The sequence below is a fragment of the Pleurodeles waltl genome, chromosome 2_1, assembly GCF_031143425.1.
Source record: "Pleurodeles waltl isolate 20211129_DDA chromosome 2_1, aPleWal1.hap1.20221129, whole genome shotgun sequence".
NCBI lineage: Eukaryota > Metazoa > Chordata > Amphibia > Caudata > Salamandridae > Pleurodeles > Pleurodeles waltl.
The window spans coordinates 86,374,674-86,396,880 of record NC_090438.1 but is presented as its reverse complement, the minus strand read 5'-3'; the positions used below and the strand labels follow the sequence as shown (position 1 = coordinate 86,396,880).

General features: G+C 46.6%; 1 protein-coding gene across 1 annotated transcript in view; it reads right to left on the bottom strand.

Annotated features, from left to right (window-relative positions):
- The window catches only part of ST3GAL4 (ST3 beta-galactoside alpha-2,3-sialyltransferase 4), a 428,798-nt gene that overhangs the window by 40,873 nt on the left and 365,718 nt on the right, over positions 1-22,207 (bottom strand). The window contains exon 11 of the mRNA XM_069210383.1: positions 4,804-4,947. Within this exon, the coding sequence (XP_069066484.1) occupies positions 4,804-4,947 (144 nt within the window). The remainder of the gene's footprint in view (positions 1-4,803; positions 4,948-22,207) is intronic.

Below are 22,207 nucleotides of genomic sequence, written 5' to 3'. Positions count from 1 at the left end.
GGTGTACTGTCTGGACTCCAGAGACGCGCAGACTCAAACACATCCCTTGAGCAGCAGTCCCTGTGGCGCTGCGCGCTCTGCGCTCCTGCCACACCTTAAGGGCGTCCCCATTACGTTCTCTCCATTATTGCAGGCCACGCTCCTCCTACTACCCCTGTGGCAAAGTCCATCTGCCTGAGAGGAGTGGACGATGGTGGCTGCTATGCCCTCATCGATAATCACCACTTGGAACTACATTTCCCAGCTTCCCTGGGCGGCGGCCATCTTGGGGTGTGGCCAGTCTTTAAATACCAGCCATGCCCTGCAACCGGCACTTACTATTCGGAGTTCTCAGAAGTTTCCAGCGCTGCGTGTCTCCTCCTGCCTCCCCTTCAGATCTTGACAGGAGCCTCTTCCAGCGAGTGGCCAGACTCGCACTGGGTATGATCTTTTCGACAGGGCTTTCCCTGCTGGCTCCTGAACTCCGCGATCGGAGTTGATACTTTGTTACCGCTCCAGACTTCGGAGCGTTCCTAAGCAACAGCTGCAGTTAATGTCTCTGCCGTCTGCTCCCAGTGTGAACATTTCCTTCATTACGGCATGTGACCATTCTATTGTTAATAACGTTTGTGATATTTATTTGACTAATGCTGGTTACAGTGTATGGTAGTTATTTCACCAATTGCCGAAATCTGCATTGACACATTCTATGGGAGATGCTGTATTGCAAGATATTTCTGTGTGTGGTTTTTGATGTACAAGAGTTGTTCTTAAACGCGATCAGTCTAAAGAAGGACTTTTGGTGTTGAGTGAGTTTCTGGTTTTCAGGTGCGCAAGAGGCGTCAAGGAAGTTTTGTGTTTAGTTATTGTGAGCTCCTGGCATATGCTCTCTTGAGGACTTGTAGTTCTAGGGAAACTTTGCGGCTTTGATTTTTGAGCACATTCAACTGAAGTTAAGTTGTTCTGGAGACTTTCGCTGTTGTCGCAATTTCATGAATCATATCTAAAGAGTTTGTTCATTGCATATTCTGACTTGTCATCTGATTAATGCTGTTGTTTTTGTTCTTGCAATAATCACTTTTCCTTTCCAGATCTCCTTCCTGGCTGTTCCCTTCCTGCTTTCCCTTCCCCCCGCCTGGCCCCTCCAAACCTCAGCGCCATAAAGGCATCTGAGTTGGTGTTGCCTGGAGGTGGGCCCCTTGATTATCGACGTGCAGACCCCGAGGAATTGGGCCACCTGACACCGGTGAGGTGTCTAACCCACTGGCATCTGCCAGTTCCTCATACCATTTGTGCTCTGGTTCATCTAAGGGGGATGGTAGAATGAAAAAGGGTCCTCAAACCCCTCCCCACCTTCTCCCTCTCCAGGCCTATCAAAAGAAAGAGGCACTTGCTCTGACTCGAAGGGCATGGAACCAGCCAGCACTGGAGTTGACGTCAGGCGACACCGATCTGGCTCTGTATCGAAGTCAGTAATGATGATGGGGTTGACGGCAATTGAGTGGGCTCTGTGCAATGTTGCTTTCTTGTGGGTGGAGTCGCTCCTCATCCTACACTGGACCCACGGGGCTTGACTAGCGCAGAATGCAAACCACCGCCAGGAATCCAGTAGGGGCCCCTCCAGAACCCGTGGGGCCCAAAGGCAATCCAGATGTCTTAGGTTGAGGTGCATGGCCTCACAGAACTCTGAGTTGGGCAGGGTTGCTCTGGCTATGGGAAACTCTGGGAGGTGCAGTGCGGATCCAGGCAAAGGCTCTACTGGGAAGCAAGGCCTCAAGTGGTGTCATCATTCCCACGCCTCATCTAATTACTTGAACTTGTGCTTAGAAGTTGAAGAAGAATTCGACTTCTTTGACTTTCTTGCACTTGTGAGACTTACTTTATGACTTAGACGATGATCGTCGGAAGTGGCTTAATGAGTGTTCCTGGGACCTTCCGTGCAACTGGGAGCATCGCAGGGTCGTCCAACTTCGAGTGACAAAGAGCTTCAGGGAACGTGGTTATAGCACCTCAGTCCTTGCAGGCCTTAACAGTTGTGGTCTGGCTCCAAGCAGCACAAATAAACCAAGTGTGGTTACAACCCATTCGTTTTTGGGCAACATCCCTCACACAACAAGAGAAAGGATTAAAAATATATATATATTTGAGAAAACATCGAACGAAAGGGCAGTTAAAAAGTTTAGCTCATCTGTACTGACTGGTGCAGGAAGAAAATAACTCATTTCAGCGTGGTGGGGTGGTGCCTGTATAGGCACCGCACACACTACTTCTGGTGTGGACAATACTGATGTGTAACCAAACGATGCCATCTCCCAGTGCTCATGGTTACTGCTCAAGAATTTCTGGACCCAGTATGATCCTGGGTATAATTTTAAGGCAAGGAATCTGTAGCTAGAAGTCGCTATCAGAGTAGGGAATTTAATTAAACTGTAGAAAAGATTAACTGTTACTTACCATGTCAAGGTAAATGGTGCTAGTGTGTTAAATAAACTACCCATCTAAGATTATAATCGATTCATTCACATTCCAAATACTTATGCGTGGTTGGGTGTTATTTATATAAAGAAGCCCAACAAAGCAATATTTCTGCTTTTTGAGGTGATCATCATCTTTCTCATGATACTTTGGGTAAATAGAAGAAGGGGCCTCTCAGGCTCTTTTTTTATTAGGCCCGTTGCAGAATACTTGTTTGACAATTTGACTAAACATGCGTCGGCTGCATTGGCTGTTCTTCGAAACCTCTCAGAAGCCAAAACAACTTATGTGGCACATATATCACCTTTATATACATTCTAATCTATGTAATGAAGCAGGGATTGTATACAGATATCAGCAACTTGACTGCAACGCTACCCGCCTACTTTTTTGCTGTATAAATAAATTAATAATACACCAAAATACGTTGCAGTTATTCCCTGTACCGGCTAACAAAAAAAATGATCTGTGCTCCAGTGATTGTTCTGTTTTGTAGGGATTGCTTTTGCCACTACAGCTTTCACCCTTTCTGGTAGCGAAGGTGAAGCCTGTTGCATTATTTATTTGTCTTACTTTTTTGGTGTTATTTTGGTAGATACTCCAAACTGGCTACCTACAGGCTACAGGACTTTGGGACTGTATGGTTAACTGTAACCACTGCTATCATTGAAACAGAGAAAAACAGAGCAATGTTTAAAGTGGAAGTTAATCATATGAAAGTATGTTAGACTTAGGAATGCAAGGTTGTTTATAGTATTACATACCGTATGTACTTTGATAATATTGACAGCACAATCCAGAAGGCTGATTTATTAAGTTGAACGTTCCAACATATAGATAACAGATAATATTTCTATTATATTCTGGGATATAGTACTAAAGTTGAACAGAAAGGAGTTTAAAATAAGGGGGTATTTAAGGTGTATCCTTCAGTCCCCTCTTCATTTAGTTTATTGGCACAGCTTGCCCCTGCAACCAATGATGCCCTGTAGCCTAATGGGATGATGTTGCTTTTATAAGCAGGTGGGTATGGTACCAGAATGTCAGTCAAAATATCGCCTGAGAAATACCACATCTAAAGTATTGTTGACAAAAATATCACCAAATTGAAGTTAACAGAAATTATAAACCCAATGGCACAATAGTTTTGTAAACAATATTTAGAAAAAGGGTACATCAGATGATGTTTCTAACTATGCTATTTTGTCACACAACCATGCAGATGACTCAGTATTTTGCCAACTGAATCTGCTCTTCACAACCTGCTTACAGCATTTGAGTAGCATTGTAAGGGCAGAAAATTAAAAATTCATGATGACAAATATCAAGTTCTGATCAATGATAATCCATATTCTGTAATAAGAATAGTTTAGGCTGCATCCAGCTTAACAAAGTGGCTCTGCATTTCGATTACTTGGGAACAGAAGCCACTAACAATAAGATCGGTCAGGGAGTGGTAGCCAAACACGACCCATTACAGCACTGTAATCTTTTCTACGTTGAAACATGTAACACCTAGCTTTTTAAGTAATGTCACTGCCCAGGTAAAAAAAGGCTTGTCCAGCCCTTCCACTTGTGCAACACACAATCAATGGCCCACGGAGCCCCTAGCTGCCCTTGCTGTCGGACAAAACAGGGCAAGGACTAAAGTGAGAAAGAGGGGTGATAAGGGCCACCTCTCACTGCCTTGGAAGATGAACTTTAGCCAGAGTCAGACGGGACAGAAAAGAGGCCCAGGCACCAAAATAAGGATGGCCCCCATTTTCAAATCAGATAGCTAAAAAAGCGGCCCATATTTGTAAATCCGGGCAGATTTGAACTTGTAAAAATGTGCTGCATAGGCGCTTTTCAAGGTATGGGAGACTGCATGCATCTGTGTGTGCTGCATGCAGCATTTGTAGTAAAATCAGGGAAATCAACAGTAAAGACTGACTCATCAGGCCAAAAAAACAGTCGAGACACTGACATATCAGGACCGCCCTTGTGGAAGTGTCAGACTATCTAATAGGCCAATCCTACTTTAAATGTAGTACCCAAGTCGTTCGGACTTCTCCTGTACTTGAAACCCTCACTTGTCTCCTCTATATATCTCATGTGTCTCTGGGGTAGCTGAGAAATAGATTCCCAGGACATTGTGTAAACATCTTTCTGTCGTATCTCTCCACTCTGATCGTGAGTGAGGCATAGTCTATCCATATAGAGCAGCAACTGCAAGTAGTCCTGTTGGTACCAAAGGTAGATTGAGGGGCTTGACGAAATGAAGAATTTGGCATATCTGAATCAACAGAGCTATCCTGGATGGACATCACAGTTAGTAGATACAAAAGTCAGTCAGCCGCAGGAGCTTACCGACATGGACTTCAGTGTGGCGTTCTCATAGTAGTGTATCGGCATTTTCTTATTTGAGAGCTCTGGATAGCCAAACCCTGCAATATGGACCACATCACAGAAATGCAGAGCAAATGTAATAGCCAGCAAGCCACTTGTTGGTTTCTGCAGGGAAATAGCACAGAAGGAAGGAGAGAGAGAAAGGGAACCACCATGAATGCCACATCACTTACATTTCATTTACTTTAGAACATTTCACCATCTAAACAAGTTATTGCACATATATCTGGAAAATAAAACATGTTTTGAAGAAATATAAACAACTTTAACCACACGCTGTCACATACTGTAAATAGCTTTACATAGTCTTTTTTAATAAAGTATTTGTTGCTAGAACTTAGGTAAGTTTACACATTTCAATATTAGCAGATAAATGGAGATTATGTGAATTAATTAATTACAGAGCAAAAAAAAGCATTAGCCCTGATTACAATTTTCTACATTCATTGGCCTTGACCCCAGTCCACAGTTCCATTCAGTTCTTTGGAAAATAATTCAAATCTTTAAGACAGTCCAGGTGAAAACACTGAACAACAAATTAGTACACAGATATTTTAAACTATATATTTAGAAGATTTCTGCAAGAGACATTTCTTCTTTCCAGTAATCCTTACAATTGTATCTCTCTGCCACCATTTTTTCTTCCTTGGAAGCAACCAACAATATTGAAAGGGAACAAGTCCCTCGCGTTGTGCATTTCAGATTAAGAACTCAGGACCAATCATACCCAAGAGATTTCACTCTTACCTCCCCTTATACCTGACAAAATGGCTTGATATAGGAGTATTTGTTCGGAAGGCGCAGGTTCATCAAATCAACCCCATGCAATCACTCAGAACAGCGGTTCTTAGACCTCTCCCACCTCTTCACGAGGAGCAAGCAAAGAACTTGCTTTCTTTTTCATACCTCAGACATCAAAGTGTGGAGCTGAAGCTGATGACTCAGGAGATCTATCAGGGGTGAGCCTGTTATGAGTAGAGTGATTATCCAAGGTAGGCACAAATGTCTTGCCCATTTTGGCAAATATCTCCATGACCCACAAAACCATAATACAAAGCTGATGAGAGCGCAGCAAAAAACAATACACCCTGACTGGTTGTGTCCTTCCATCCAAAACTCTCACCCTCTCAAGTTTCACCTGACAAGGAGCTTTAAATACAATGTCGATCTGATTCTGTCAAACATCACATTAAGATCAAGTTCAAACCCCATTACCAAAACTAAAACAGACCTACAGTATAGCTCAGCATCCAGGTGAACAAACCACTCCTACCTCAAGTCAATCAGTTAAGACTACTAAAGCTGGCTCTTACACAGACATCCACCATAACATTTCAGTAGCTCTCAGAACTGCTCCATGTTTCTCTATGCACGCGGCAACTTGACTACACTCTGAAGAAGGGCAGGAGATCCCCTTGCAGGCAGATGCAGCGAGTGACTGCACCTGTCTGCAGGAAGATATTGGGTGGGGGGGGGGCACACTGACAGTGCACCAAGGGAATGTGCTTGGCCTGGCAGTTCAGACTGTATTGCTCATACAGGAGCTGATATTCTGAGACAAAAGGGGCAAACCCCGGGACCTGGGTACGTAAATATATAACAGCAAAGGCGTTACTACAGGGGAAGTGTAGCCCTTGAATTCCTCAGTAGCAGTCAGACAAAAGCCCTCCTCATAGATAAGGTTTGTAGTAGTTCATACATTTTATTTTCATCTGACAAACAAAAACAGGCAAAAATTCAGAAAAACATTCTCAGTATCATTATTTAGGTGCTCCTAATCGGTGACCGCGCAGTGTAGGTGAGTAAAGTGAGGGTAAAACTGCCCTAGTGTTATTTACTAGGCAATATATACATGTATGACTGATAGGGATCCTTGATCTTTTGTTCAACATCCATAATATGAGTGTCGGAAATCCACTAACAACTTAAAAACAGTCCACAATCAATTTTGTTTCGACCGAAATGCAAGATTAATTAGAAACAGGTCATCATCAGGACAAGATTATTGTCTAGGAAGCACCTCAATAATACAGGCACAAATCACTATTTGTAGGTGTACCATTTAGCTTAAACCAAGTAAAGGCAAGCCTAAACTTCTTTACACATCAAAACAATCGGAATATCTTTCAAGATAAGTGCAACAGATTCAATGGATCCAAAGATTCACTCCGGCTGTTGCGCTTACCTTGAAAGATATTCCAATCTTTTCATTCCAATTGAATTTGGACTGTTTTTAGGCTGTTAGTGGATTTCGGACACCAATATTACCAAGCTATCAGTGTTGACCTCACAGGGAATCAATGCACACACTTCAACTAGAAGGAACGTACCGGTATGGTAAGAAAAAAAAATACGATCTGTTCACTGGTGAATGATTGTAAATCATTTTTATACCTGTCTGCCAAAAATGAGGAAAAGGCAGACAAAGATACCCTTTTATGAAAAGCTTCCACTGGCTAGCAGTGAAGTTGAGGCATAGCTCTGATGGGGCCCAGGACTTTACCTCTCTAATGAGGATAACTATATTTGAATGATAGGAACTTAGACTGTATTGTGTTACGATGGGGGAATAGCAACAGCCTTTCTTAGAAGATGCCAACTTCCAACAGAGCTAGTCATATAATGAACCCGACTGACCTGTGACCATTAAATATTAATCATCTTTTATTCTTTGTACCTCCGACTGTTTATTTTATCTACATCACAGGAATTATTAGGTAGTGTGTGTATAGTTTCCTTCTTCCTTACTGACTGAATATTTTATATAAGAATATTCTGTTTGCAAACAACAAATTCAAAGGTTTTGAAAACAGTCTGTTCCTGACTATGTGCGACAACCTGACCCTTGGTCAAACACATTCTTAAAACCTGACTTGGATCCTTTCCTACATAACAGACTGTTTTTAATCACTTGATCCATCCAGCATCCAACTAGGATCAAGTTAAAGGAAAACTCCCTACCACATATCAATTATTATGGTGCTGAACCTTTAATCACATTGGAAATTGTCTGCTAAGCACATATCAGCTTTTTCATCGCTGCCTTCCATTCTTGTCCATCGCACAATGCAAGCTTTAATGCTTTGTTTTTGAAGAGCTGATACATTGCCTGCTGGATTATTGCAGACGCCGAGACTAATCCAAAGGAAATGTGTCAGAATCTGTACACTTCTTCTTCAGAGGTGATGGAATATTTGGTTACACACTCTTTAGACAGATTCTAAACTACATACTCCCAACAGAACGCAGTCCTGACTCTAGCCATATTCCACAGTGCACATCTTTACCTTTTCACTCCTGGCTGAACACACACCTGGATCTACACATTCTATTACCACACTCACTCCTCAGCATCTACGCTCATGAGACTATAAGCTCCTGCCATCTCATACACTTAACTCTACACACAATACTATGAACTCCCAACTTCACGCAAGTCCCGACTGACTGTCCGGAAAGGACACTTACAGCTCCACACACATTCCTCTCTACACACGCTTGAGTGTTCATACAATCCCAAACTAAGTATGTGTGACAACTTGACCCTTGCAAAAGCACCTTCTTTCCTTTCCTACACAGACTATTTCTGTATTTTCTGTACACAATTCTGGCTCTAAACACAATGGCAACTACATACTCACCCCTGACTTCACAAATCCTGGTAATTCAACACAGACAAAGCCTGAGGGCACTGCATTCTGAGAGCACTCCGCAGGAGGTCCACAGAGAACTGACAAGGCCAAGACAAACTGTACCAAGGCTGCAGATGCGGGTGAGTTATCTGAACTGTAGTGTACCTGATGATGTACTATGTGCAGAACTCTTGGACTCTGGTCTCCTTACTTCTGATGTACCATCAGTAACGCAAGCATCAGAACAATATCCTTCCAATGTACAACATATACAAAGGTGGCCCAAGACTTACTGGCACTCTTGTACTCTTAGTTGTCAAAAGTTTGGCAGGGAAATCAACTGTTGTTGGCTTAACAGTGACAGATGATGATGACTTATACCCACTGCTGACTGCCTACCACCGTAGTCATATACTGTCAACTTTTAATTACCAATCTTCTTTCCTCAGATCCTCCATAGGGCCATTAGATGTTTAAGGATGAGATAAAGTAACTATTACTTTTTTGTTCCAATGTCACCAATGTTTGCAAACTTCTTTTGATGTTCAGCAATATTTTGATGATTGTGAACTGTAGCAAAGTTTTAAAAAGTAAATTTCATTTGAATGCATCAACGTATAAATGAAAGCAAATTCTAGATGTTCAGGACAACATTTCCTTACACAAATAAAACAGATATTTGACACCAGTCCTAATAAAATTCTTACTGGACTGGTTTTCAATTGACTGTTCTCCCTTCTCTAAATTTTCCCTTTTCTAAATTTAAGTACCATACCTTCATTTTTGCACCACAGAGTTGGAGCTGTGCAATTTCTACACCCTCTGCAGGGCTGAGCTGATGAAACACTGAACACAGAGGGGGCTGAAAACAGACAAACAGGGGGGACCAAACTGGATCTCCAGGTAGGTCTTAGAGCCTTTAAGGAGGTGCAAAGATGGTAGTGTGTCTTAGGAGAGGATGACAGTGATGACGATGAGGAGGGGACACTGACAGATGAGGGACAAGAGAACCCACTCCCGGATCCTGAGCTACAAGGAGAACCCAACTCAACCGCAGCAGATGGCCAGGATGGAGCAGGGCGTGGTCTGGCTGCCAGGGGTCTGACCCCGGAGGAACTTAAGTACAGGAAAAGGAGAGAAGGCTCAAGCTGCAGCTGACCACTATGAGGAGAGAATGGCAAAAAAAAGGCGGAGCATGAGAAAGCCTTGGTGAGAAATAAAACTGTTGCTGGCAGATGAGATGGGAGTCTGAAGGAACTGGGACTGAAAGCAAGACAGATCCCAGATTTCAGCAACAATGGTGGCAGAATACCTGCAGTGTCCACTGGAGACGTGAGGGTGTATATATCCAAGGGGCTAGTGTCCCCTTAAGTGGTGGGTGATAATATTGATAAATGCTTTTCTGAATAGAAGTTAGCTCTGATGTTACACAAGAACCCAGAGGACTACGGGGGATAGCTTGAGGAGGTACATGCCACAGTGGGGAGGGACACGCTCCTTATACTTGAGGTAGACGTTCAGATGAAGGCCATTCATTTTTTCCGAGTTCGGGCTGACCATTGAGAAATACTGTCAGAGGTTCAGGGACAGCCACAAACACCCAAGTCAGCACTAGGTGGACTCTTCCAACAAGGCACTAAGGGGCTTAGTGAGGATAAGCAAAGTGGATGCTTTTGTTAGGCTGTACAACCTGATTCTGAGGAAGCACATGCACAATATATGTTTTACAGAGCCGAGCCAACACCTGGTAGATAGCAAGCTGACCTACCACAGGAAGCTTGCTGAGGAGACAGACCTCTGGGTCAGCACCAGAGTGTCCATGAAGGCTTCTGGGGGAGGACTCCCAAAAAGATGTTCCCACCAGAAGAAAGAGGGGGGGGGGAGATAAAAAGAAACTTCTCTTAAGGCCCCCAAAAGAGTTTGGGAAGAAGAAAGGCTTCAGAGGCAAGAATACTGGAAGGTCTGTCCATAAGTGCTATGAGTGCTACCAATATGGGCACGTTGGGGGAAATGCCAAGTGTACCAAAAGGGCAATGCCCCCCAATGGTGGGCTGTATGGGCAGTCACAGGGGAGGGTCAGTGTAGCGCTTGGGGAGTAGATCACCCTAGTTAGTGTGGAGGTGACTAGTGAGGTTACCCTATTGTCCCTGGGTGACAAAGATGCTGTTGAAAGCCCACATGCCCTCCAATACTTCAAAGTACAGGCAACGGGTCACCATCAATGGACAGAAGGTAGAGGCTTTAAGGGACACAGGGGCCAGTATGACTACTGACGGGTGTTAACTGGTGTTCTCAGAGCAGGTGATACCCAATACATTCCACCAGGTTGTGGTAAGGGGCAACCATGAAAGGGGGGAGAGGTAAGGGGAGGAGAGAGAGAGAGAGAGAGGGGAGGAGAGAGAGAGAGAGAGAGGGGAGGGAGAGAGAGAGTGAGAGACAGAGAGAGAGAGAGAGACACACACACACAAACACAGAGCGCACGCGCTCAGGTCACATCTAGAAATGTAAGGGTTGGCGGCAAGGGTTTGTAGGACCACCAGGCAAGGCTGTCCAGGAGGAGAGTCAAGGAGGTCCGGAGCCTAGAAGAATGGCCCAGACAACTGCCAGGAAAGGGAAAAGCAAGAGGTGTAGAAAACCAGCCCCTGAAAGTCCCACAGTACAGGTGGGTGGGGTGCTGGAGGAGGCCACCCAGAGCTTACTTGGGAGGACATTGCCTCCTGTGGTGACATGCCTGAGTTTGCAGGAAGGCAAGTAGAGGGGGGGGGGGCTCACCAGGGAGGGGTTTGCAGGTAACAGAAAAAGTGTTCAACTCTTGAAGGCCTGAGGCAGGAAGCTGAAGCCCTGGCAACTAGTGACACATATGGAGATCACCTCATATACTGAGAGAATAACCTCCTGTATAGTGAGACTTATGTTCCTGATCCTGGGGCAACTTGAGTGCTGGTAGCTCCCCAATGTTACAGGGCCTTCTTACTGGGACTGGCCCATGAGATACCCTGACAGGACATCTGGGGCAAGACAAGACCTTTGCCAGGCTTGCACCATTTTTTATTTGTCCTGGATGGAGGCAGCCTGTGATGCATTCTGTATGATTTGTCTCACCTGCAGGAAAGTGGGAAGACTGAGAAAAGGCTAGACTACCCCGATTCCCATGCCTGTATTGGCACACCCTTTAAGAGGGTGGGCATTTATACTGTAGGATCCTTGGATCCGAAGATAGCCTTATGCAACAGGTTTATCCTGGTCTTGGTGGACAATGCCTCTCAATACTCATATGCCATCTATAGTGGACAGTGCCTTGATGAGAATTTTTTACCAAAGTGGGTTTCCACAAAGAAGTGGTGTCAGAGAGGGGAACCAAATTCATATCCGTGTACATGAAGGCTATGTGGAAGGAGTGTAGGGTTACTTATGACTTCTATACACCCTACCACCCACAATCAAATTAATTTGTTGAAAGATTCAACAAAACTCTCAAACGCATGATTATGGCCCTGCCTGAGCCCAGGAGGCGGAAGTGAAATGTCCTCTTACCATGTCTGATTTTTGCTTACAGGGAGATGCCACAGAAGGGGGTGGGCTTCAGCCCGTTTAACCTACTGTAATGCCACACTGTGAAGGAACCCCTCAGTCTGGTCAAGGAGGAGTGGGAGCAAGCCCCCAATAACAACCCCACACTCCCCAGAATGTGGTTGGTTTCGTGCTATCCCTCAGAAACCATATGGCCAAATTCTGGAAGAAGGCTTCTGAGAACTTGGAGGCTAGAGGTAATGAAGTAATGGTACAACCAAGCAGCTACCATGGGAGAATTCCAGCCTGGACAGAAGAACGAGTTACTTACCTTCGGTAACGACTTTTCTGGTGGATACATTAGCTACCTGTGGATTCCTCACCTCATGAATACTCCCATGGCGCCAGCATTCGACGGAAATCTTCTTACTAGTCTCTGCACGTCGACGAGGACGTCACTGTCACCCACGCGACGCCGTCTGACGTCATACAGGCAATAAGAGGTCCTCGACGACGTGCGGACGTCAGTACCAATCATTTTTTACGTGCATGAGAACAACCAGGCAATGCAATGAAAGAGCAAGGCAACATCCATTATATTGTAAAAATACACCACATTGTATGAATAACTGTAAATCTTTTTATGTACATATATATATATATATATATAAAACTCTCTCTTTTAAAATATATACACACACCAAGTATATACATAAAGATATATACATATATACATATATATATATAAATATATTATATATACATCTATTGCACCCTCAAAGACCAAGAGGAGCGCACTCAAGGATTACTTGGTAAGACCAGAAAGGCAACGGGGAGGCGGGTGGGACCGTGAGGAATCCACAGGTAGCTAATGTATCCACCAGAAAAGTCGTTACCGAAGGTAAGTAACTCGTTCTTCTGATGGATACAACTACCTGTGGATTCCTCACCTCATGAATAGAGTCCCAAAGCAGTACCACGCCCGGCGGTGGGTGCCTAAATGGTCAAACCAAGAAATCCTGCAGCACTGACCGTGCAAAATGGCCGTCCCTTCTAACCTCAGAATCCAAACAGTAATGTTTTGCAAAAGTGTGAAGGGACGACCAAGTTGCGGCCTTGCAGATGTCGACCACAGGAACACCTCTGGCCAAGGCCGAAGTGGCCGACTTAGCTCTGGTGGAATGAGCTCTAATGCCCTCAGGAGGATCCTTCTTTGCCAAAGAGTAACATATTTTAATGCAAAGAACAACCCACCTGGATAGTGTTCTCTTGTGGACTGCCTTTCCTCTCCTCTTGCCCACGTATCCAATAAACAGCTGATCCTCCAGCCTGAAATCCTTTGTTCTATCGATAAAGAAGCTCAACGCTCTCTTTGGGTCCAGACGGTGCAGTCTTTCTTCCTCTTTGGAAGGATGAGGCGGAGGATAGAACGTGGACAAAGTAATTGCCTGAGCCAAATGGAAGGGTGAAACAACCTTCGGGAGGAAAGCAGCCTTGGTCCTCAACACCACCTTATCCCCATAAAAAGTTGTATAAGGGGGTTTTACTGATAAGGCCTGCAACTCACTCACTCTCCTTGCTGATGTTATAGCTATCAGGAAGACTGTTTTTAAAACCAAATACCTTAAGGGGCAAGAATGCATAGGTTCAAAAGGGGACCCCATAAGGAAAGTCAGGACTAAGGACAAATCCCATTGCGGCATAACGAATGGCTTTGGAGGATATTGATTTAGAAGACCTTTCAAGAATCTGATAACAATAGGGGATTTAAATAAAGATGGTTGGTCTGGAAGACATAAGAAGGCTGACAAGGCCGATAAATAACCTTTAATGGTAGCCACTGCACAACCTTTCTGCGCCAGAGATAGAGCAAAAGACAAAACGTCCGATAGATGAGCATGCAAAGGATCAATCTGCCTCTCTCCACACCACGCAACAAATTTAGACCACCTATTAGCGTAGATAGATTTAGTGGAGTGTCGCCTGGCCGCTAATATAACATCCACTACCTCAGGCGGGAGGGAGAAGGAACTCAGGTTGCCCCGTTCAATCTCCAGGCATGTAGGTGCAGACTCTGGAGGTTGGGGTGTAGAACCTGCCCCTGCGAGAGGAAGTCTGCCCTGAAAGGGAGACGGAGCGGCGGGCACATTGAGAGTTGGAGAAGGTCGGAGTACCACACCCTCCTTGGCCAATCCGGAGCTATTAAGATTACTAGAGCCCGGTCTTGGCGAATCTTCCTCAATACTCGAGGAATCAAGGGTATGGGAGGAAACGCGTAAAGAAACTGGCCGCACCAGGTCATTTGAAACGCGTCCCCCAACGCTTCCTGCATCGGATACTGAAGGCTGCAGAACAACGGACAATGCGCGTTCTCTCGAGTGGCGAACAGATCTACCCGAGGAAACCCCCACCTCTGGAAGATTAAACGGACTTGATCTGGATGGAGACGCCACTCGTGGTCTGCCGAGAAGCGGCGACTGAGACTGTCCGCACGCACGTTCAAAACTCCGGCCAGATGGTTTGCTATGAAGCAAATCCGATGGTCCTTTGCCCAGGACCATAGTCGAAGAGCTTCTCTGCAGAGAAGGTACGACCCCACTCCTCCCTGCTTGTTTATGTACCACATCGTGGTAGTATTGTCCGTTAGGACCTGTACCGACTGACCACGAAGGGAAGGGAGGAAGGCCTTGAGAGCCAGACGTACAGCCCGTAATTCTAACAGATTGATGTGAAAAATCTGTTCCTCTGGAGACCAAAGACCTTTGATCTCCAGATCCCCCAGATGAGCTCCCCACCCTAGAGTGGAAGCATCCGTTATGACTGTGGCCACTGGTGGCGACTGCTGGAACGGCTTTCCTTGCGAAAGATTGTTGCTTACAATCCACCACTTCAAATCCACAGCAGCATCTCTGGAGATCTTGACAGTACCCTCTAGATCCCCTCTGTGTTGAGACCACTGCCTTCGGAGGCACCACTGAAGAGCCCTCATGTGCCAGCGAGCATGCGTGACCAACAGAATGCAGGAGGCAAAAAGACCGAGCAGACGAAGGACCTTGAGGACTGGAACTACCGCTCCATTTCGAAACATTGGAACCAAATCCTGAATATCTTGAATCCGCTGAGGCGGAGGAAAGGCCCGACCCAATGTTGTATCCAGTACTGCCCCTATGAACAGGAGGCGCTGAGAGGGCTCTAGGTGAGATTTGGGCTCGTTCACCGAAAAACCCAGGTCGAACAACAACTGGGTTGTTGACTGCAGATGATGCGACACAAGCTCCGGGGACTTGGCTTTGATCAACCAGTCGTCCAAGTAAGGGAATACTGCTATTCCCTTCCTTCTGAGTTCTGCCGCAACCACCGACATCACCTTCGTGAAGACTCGAGGTGCTGAAGTAAGACCAAACGGAAGGACCGCAAACTGATAGTGTTGCGATCCCACCACAAACCGGAGATACTTCCTGTGTGACTTGAGTATCGGGATATGAAAGTAAGCATCCTGCAAGTCGACAGACACCATCCAGTCTTCCTTGTTCAACGCCAAAAGCACCTGTGCTAGGGTCAGCATCTTGAATTTTTCCTGCTTGAGGAACCAATTCAAGATCCTCAGGTCCAGAATTGGTCTCAAACGACCATCCTTCTTGGGAATCAGGAAATACCTTGAGTAAACTCCTTGACCCCTTTCCTGCTCCGGGACCAACTCCACCGCGCCCTTTAAAAGGAGGACTTCTACCTCCTGTTCTAGCAACAGGAGGTGTTCTTGTGAACAATACGAAGGGCGGGGCGGGATGAGGGGCGGAAACTCCCGAAAAGGAAGGGTGTAGCCTTTTCCCACAACACTGAGAACCCAATTGTCCGATGTAACAGTCTCCCATTTGGTGAGAAAATGCTGTAATCTTCCCCCTACAGGAGAGGCGTGAGTTGGAAATGGTGGAAGCCTAAGGCTGCTTCCCCTGCTGCACCCCGCCAGAGGATGAGGAAGAGGCAGAGTGCTGCTGAGAGGCTCTTCTGGTGCGGACCCTACCTCTCCCCCTAAAAGATCTATAGGGATGGGAAGAGGCAGGTTGCTGATATCTTCCCCGAAAGGAAGAGGAGGAAGAGCCACGCCCAAATCCACGAAACCTCCTGAAAAATCTGGAAGAGGCCGTGGAAGAAGGAGCTTGGAGTCCTAACGACTTCGCCGTGGCCCTGCTTTCCTTAAAACGTTCCAAGGCCGAATCAGCCTTAGCCCCAAACAGTTTGTCCCCATCAAACGGGAGATCCAACAATGTGGACTGTACATCAGCCGAAAAGCCCGAGTTACGGAGCCAGGCCTGTCTCCTTGCCACCACAGTTGTGCCCATTGCTCTGGCTACCGAGTCGGTGGTATCCAGTCCCGTCTGGATAATTTGGGTCGCAGCAGCCTGGGCATTTGAGACAAGATCCAAAAGACCCTGGGGAAGCTCTGTAAACGAAGAGGAGATGTCATCCATCAGAGCATGAATATACCTCCCCAGGATACAGGTTGCATTGGTGGCTTTTAACGCCAGACTGCAGGACGAAAAAATCTTCTTCGACTGCGCCTCTAGCTTCTTTGAATCTCTGTCTCCAGGCACCGTCGGAAAAGAACCAGGCGCTGACTTGGACGAACAGGAGGCCTGCACCACCAAGCTCTCCGGCGTAGGGTGCCTGGACAGAAAACCAGGGTCAGTTGGAGCCGCCCGATACCTCCTGGCCGCGGCTCTGTGAACTGCTGGGGAAGATGCCGGCCTCTTCCACACCTCTAAAACCGGATCCAGCAGAGCGTCATTAAAAGGTAACAGAGGCTCCGCCGCGGCTGAGGCCGGATGTAACACCTCTGTCAAAAGGTTTTGTTTCGCCTCCACCACCGGCAAAGGCAGGTCCAAAAAACTAGCTGCCTTCCGTACCACTGCATGAAAGGAAGAAGCCTCCTCAGTATATTCCCCCGGGGACGAAAGGTCCCACTCAGGGGAAGTGTCCAGCCCACTGGCCGACTCCAGTCCACGCAGCCCATCACCCGAGTCCTCTAGCTCTCCTTCCTCTAGGGCTCGTTGGTACTCCTGCTCTTCTAGTACCCGGAGAGCACGTCTCCTTGAATGCAGTCGTTGCTCAATCCGCGGAGTCGACAATGCCTCCGCCGAAGTCGGAGATCGGCGCCGATCTTCCGAAGCCACCGATGCCGCATCCGGCGCCACAGGTAACTTCGGCGCCGACTGAAGAGCAGTTGAAACGGATGGACCCACCGGAGTCACAGGCCGAAATCTCGACGTCGACGGGATGGAAATCCCTGGGGCCAATCCTTCCGAAGCCACCGGAGCGGCCACCGGCGCCGACACTGGCGCCGAGCCCACGTTCCCAAACGGGAGAAAGGGCATAAAGGGTGCCGGCCGAAGAGGCGCAGGATCACCCAAAGAAAAGGCCAAAGGCCCAGCCGGAGCACCCCCTGGAGCCATCTGTTGGAAGATGGCATACATCGCATTCAAGAATGCGGAACTATCGGCTCCAGGGGTGGGAAAAGCCGGATACTGGGGTGCCTGTCTCGGAGGCGACCCCGACGCCGGCCTCGGCGTCTGCGCCGGAGAAAACACTTGAGGCTCCAATACCTCAATCACCGACGCCTGTCCAGGTGAAGTTGGAGACGCCGGAGAAGGCAACGGCGTCGAAGGATGCGGCGTAACCGTGGGGCTGACCTCCCATGTTCTTCGGCGCCGATCCGGAGACCTGGAACGAGCCTCCCTTGAATGACGCAGAGATTCTCTACGGCGCCGGGAGTCTCGATGACGCCGATATCTTGGAGAAGACTTCTTGTGATGCTTCTCCTTTGACTTGGCCATAAACAGCTTCGCCTCACGTTCTTTAAGAGCCTTTGGATTCATGTGCTGACATGAATCACAAGTCGAGACGTCGTGGTCGGAGCTCAAACACCAAAGGCAATCGGAATGAGGATCCGTCACCGACATCTTGCCTCCACACTCACGACAAGGCTTAAATCCAGACTTTCTCTGCGACATTATTTCCACAGCGAAAGACTACGCAGCAAGATATACACTGTAACCGCAAGAGTAACAGTTGCTCCCTCGAAGATAACCGTTTCGAATGCACGGAAAAAAGGGAACTGACGTCCGCACGTCGTCGAGGACCTCTTATTGCCTGTATGACGTCAGACGGCGTCGCGTGGGCGACAGTGACGTCCTCGTCGACGTGCAGAGACTAGTAAGAAGATTTCCGTCGAATGCTGGCGCCATGGGAGTATTCATGAGGTGAGGAATCCACAGGTAGTTGTATCCATCAGAAAGTGTGGGTGATGAAGCCAGTGGAGCCCCCAATGAGGTAGCAGAGAGGAGGAGACGGGTGCAGGGCTGGGGGGGGGGGCAGGGTAACCTGATAGTGAATCTCAAGACCCCCATGAATACTTTAAGGGTACTCTATCTCAACCACCTAAAACCACATTACAAGAGGGCTGAGGCCAACATGCTGCTGGTGACAGATGTGGAGGAGGAGAGTGAACCACTCCCTGATAGCGTATCATCTAAAGAGTAGGGTGGGTCAGCGGAAGGTGTCAACCTCTTTCTTAACCTGACCCCAGAGCAGCAGAGGGTCTATCGCTTGTTATAAAGTATAGTTTGTCTCCCTATTTTCCCTCACTCCTGGGCTACACACCTGTGTACCCACAATACTGATAATCGGGACAGCCTGCTAGTCTAAAATAAAATGTACAGGCTGTTTGATATAGTGAGAGCCAGCATAAAAACAGAAGTCTCTAAGATGCTGGAATTGGGGGGAGGGTGTGATTGAGCCATCCAGTAGTCCCTGGCCCAGCAAAGTGGTGCTGCTACCAAAGGCGGCACATCCCCTAAGCTGATGAGCTCATTCATAGATTAGGGGCTGCCATGTTCCTGAGCACTTCCGATTTAACTTCAAGGTACTGACAGATAGACTTGACTGAGGGGGCTAGAGAGAGGCGGGTCTTCCCCACCGCAGAGGGCCCCCTTCAATTCAAAGGGATGCCCTTTGAGCTGAAGAATGCCCCTACCAACTTCCAGAAGCAGGTGAACCAGGTCTGACCGGGGATGGAGGCCTTCAGCGCTGCATATTTAGATGAGATAGACATCTTCAGCAGCCCTTCGCAGGACTACCTATTTCACCTGCAGGAAGTGCTTCAGGCCCTGCAACAGCCAGGCCTGACTATCAAGGCAAGTAAGTGCCAGATAAAGCAGGTGTTTGTGTTGTACTTGGAACACCTTGTGGGAGGTGATAAGGTGCAGCCCCTCTAGACCAAAATAGAGATAATTCTGGCCTGGAAGTGCTGGAAAAACTCAGAAAGAGGTAAGAGCCTTCCTGGGCTCACTGGATGCCACAGGAGGTTTGCCAAGGGATAAGGCACCATTGTTGCCCCTTTGACCTAGCTGACTTCCAAGAAGTAGCCCAAAAAGGTGATCTGGACAGAGGCCTGTCAGAAAGCCTTTGACTCCCTAAAACAGGCTATGTTCACAGCCACTGTGCTCATGGCCCCTAACTTTTCCCTTGAGTTTATTGCCCAAACAGATGTCTCGGAGCATGAAAGAGGGGCAGTCCTATCACAGCTAAATGTGTAGGGCCTAAACCCATCTGTAGCATTCATCAGTGGGAGGCTACTTACCAGGAAACAGAGGTGGAGTGCTACTGAGAGAGAAGTCTTTGCTGTGGTCTGGACACTGAAGAAGCTTGAACCATACTTGTGTGGGACTTGCTTCCGGGTTGCAGCCTGTATGCAGTTTTAAACTGCCATATTGACTTGTCCCTCTAAACCCTCTAAACTCCCCTTTTATGACATATAAGTCATCCCTAAGGTAGGCCCTAGGTAGCACATAGGGCAGGCTGTATTGTATTTGGAAGGTTGGACATGTACTTTTTAGTTTTACATGTCCTGGTAGTGAAAACTCCTACATTCATTTTTCACTACTGTGAGGCCTACCCGCCACCCCCAATACGATAACATTGGGGATTCCTTATTACATTTCATAGGATGCAATTTCCAATTGGGAGGAGGTAGCTATGTCACGTTTGGTGACTTTGGACTCAGGATTTTGATTATAATTTTTAGACAGTTGGCATTTTGCTGGCCTTAGCCATTTTGTGCCTACAGCCTGTCTTGGGTCACATGACTGGGGGTAACTGACAGACTTTGTGAATTCCTCCCAGATAGTCACACAATAGAGAGATTAGGTGTGCTCAATGGGCCATCTGCTGGCAGGATGGGGAGGTGTGTGTGTGTAGCTGAGCGTAGCCCCACTTGCAAGTGAACAGGAAGTACTCAGCCTTCACACAAATGACCTATCACCTCCACATTGTCACTGCATGCTGCCTGGAGCCAGGGCAGTCGAGTCGAAGTTCCTTGCACTTTAAAACCACTATCTAGAAGTTTCTCCCACCTTCCAGAAGGAGGGCACCAGGGTATAAAAATAGGCCTTAAGACATCAACTCTTCAATATACTTCTGGACCTGCGGGTAACTATGCCAGGAAGAATGACTTCTGTGTTGCTGAAAGGACTGCCACTCCGCTGGACTGCTGCTCTGAAGGACTACTACTTTGCTGTGCTGACCTGCTGCCCTCTTGCCTGTGAAATCCAGGACCACTAGAGTGACTCCAAGTGCTACTTGGCTCTTCTCCTGACTTAAGCATCAGGGACAGAAGGCTCCAACAACCTTGAACAAAGCACTTGGACTCTACCATCCGTGAGTCTACTCTGCCAATTGCTGCCAGCCCAGTCCTGAATTCTTGGAAGTGGGCTTAAGGTGCTTTGCCAGCCTCTGTTGAACCAAAGCATCTCTGCAGCTGCACGGCGCGACCCAGAGCACAACCAACACCACAGGTGCTACATGGACTGGATCTGCCTAAAACACCTGCACTGCAGCTTCTCGGAACCGCCACAGTGTGACATCCTTACCACAGGCCCTCGTATCCCTCAACAACGGCAGCATCCACGACGAACCCAGATTCCACATTGTTGCCTTGCAGGTCCTTGGAATCAATACATCGCCCTGACTGTGCAATGCATCCTCGACACCGGACTTCTCATCACATGTCCTCATTGACGGGATCCTCAATGACACAGGACCTCGCATTGCAGTCTTGATGCAACTTGTAACCAACTCATTGCTTCAGCTGCATGATGCATCTTCGACACAGATCCTTGCAATGCTCCACAAACCAGTTTCAAGGTACTCTGTTTGGTGGACCTAAGTGGGTACCGTTAGCAAACCCGACTTCATTGAGGTTGGCCTGTTGTAACTGTCCCGGTCCGGCACAAACAGATAGCCACAGTTGGCACTTTGTGCTTTTTGCTGCTATTCTCACTAGCATTTTTAAAATTACCGATTTACGATTCTACTGCCTGGATGTGTGTCCTTTTTGTTTTGTTTTATTTATTAAAAACGACTAGATTTTTCTAATCTGGTGTGGGATCCCTTTTGTGAGGCTGGTGTTTTTCATTTTATTACTTTTTAAAGTGTTCAACAAATACTTTATAGATTGCCTCTAAGTTAAGCCTGATTGCTCTGTGTTCAGCTACCAAATGGAAGAGCACATGTTAATTTAGGGTTAGCCGGTGCCTCACCCTGACAAGGAATGTGGTTGGTGTATGATCAGGGCCCACAATCAGTTAACCAACAACTCATTTCCTACACACAATCGTTCACTTTCCCAAATAATCCACACCCATTCTTAACTGTATACCTTCTAGTTAAAGACCTCCAGGTAAACATCTGGAGAAACATTTAGAAGAAGAGTTCTTCCACTTTTCCAGCTACTAATATCACTTATTCATTTTTTCTATGTTATAAATGTTGTGCTCCCTTTATACTTTATAAAAATAGCAATTCTGTATCTGATAGGTGTTGATTCTGTTGAAAAAAGAATGCATATAATTTTTAATGCATGTCAGTTCACTGTTTTAAGGTTCAGGTATGGAATAAAAGTAATACTATTTTAAAGACAAATGTCTAAATATCCATGCACAATATTTTTCTGGGTAGTTTGTCAGAAGACTGACCAGCTATCCCAACAAAGGTTAATGTAGTTGACCTATTAGTTATCTTGGCTATTCAGCACATAAATGAAAAGTGAATAATAAATTGTAATTGATTGCAAGCTGGAAAACAACTTGTTTCGACCATGACATTGACAGGCTTAACTAGCCTCTATTATAACAGATCTGATTTATTCTCTTTCAATATTTTACACATTT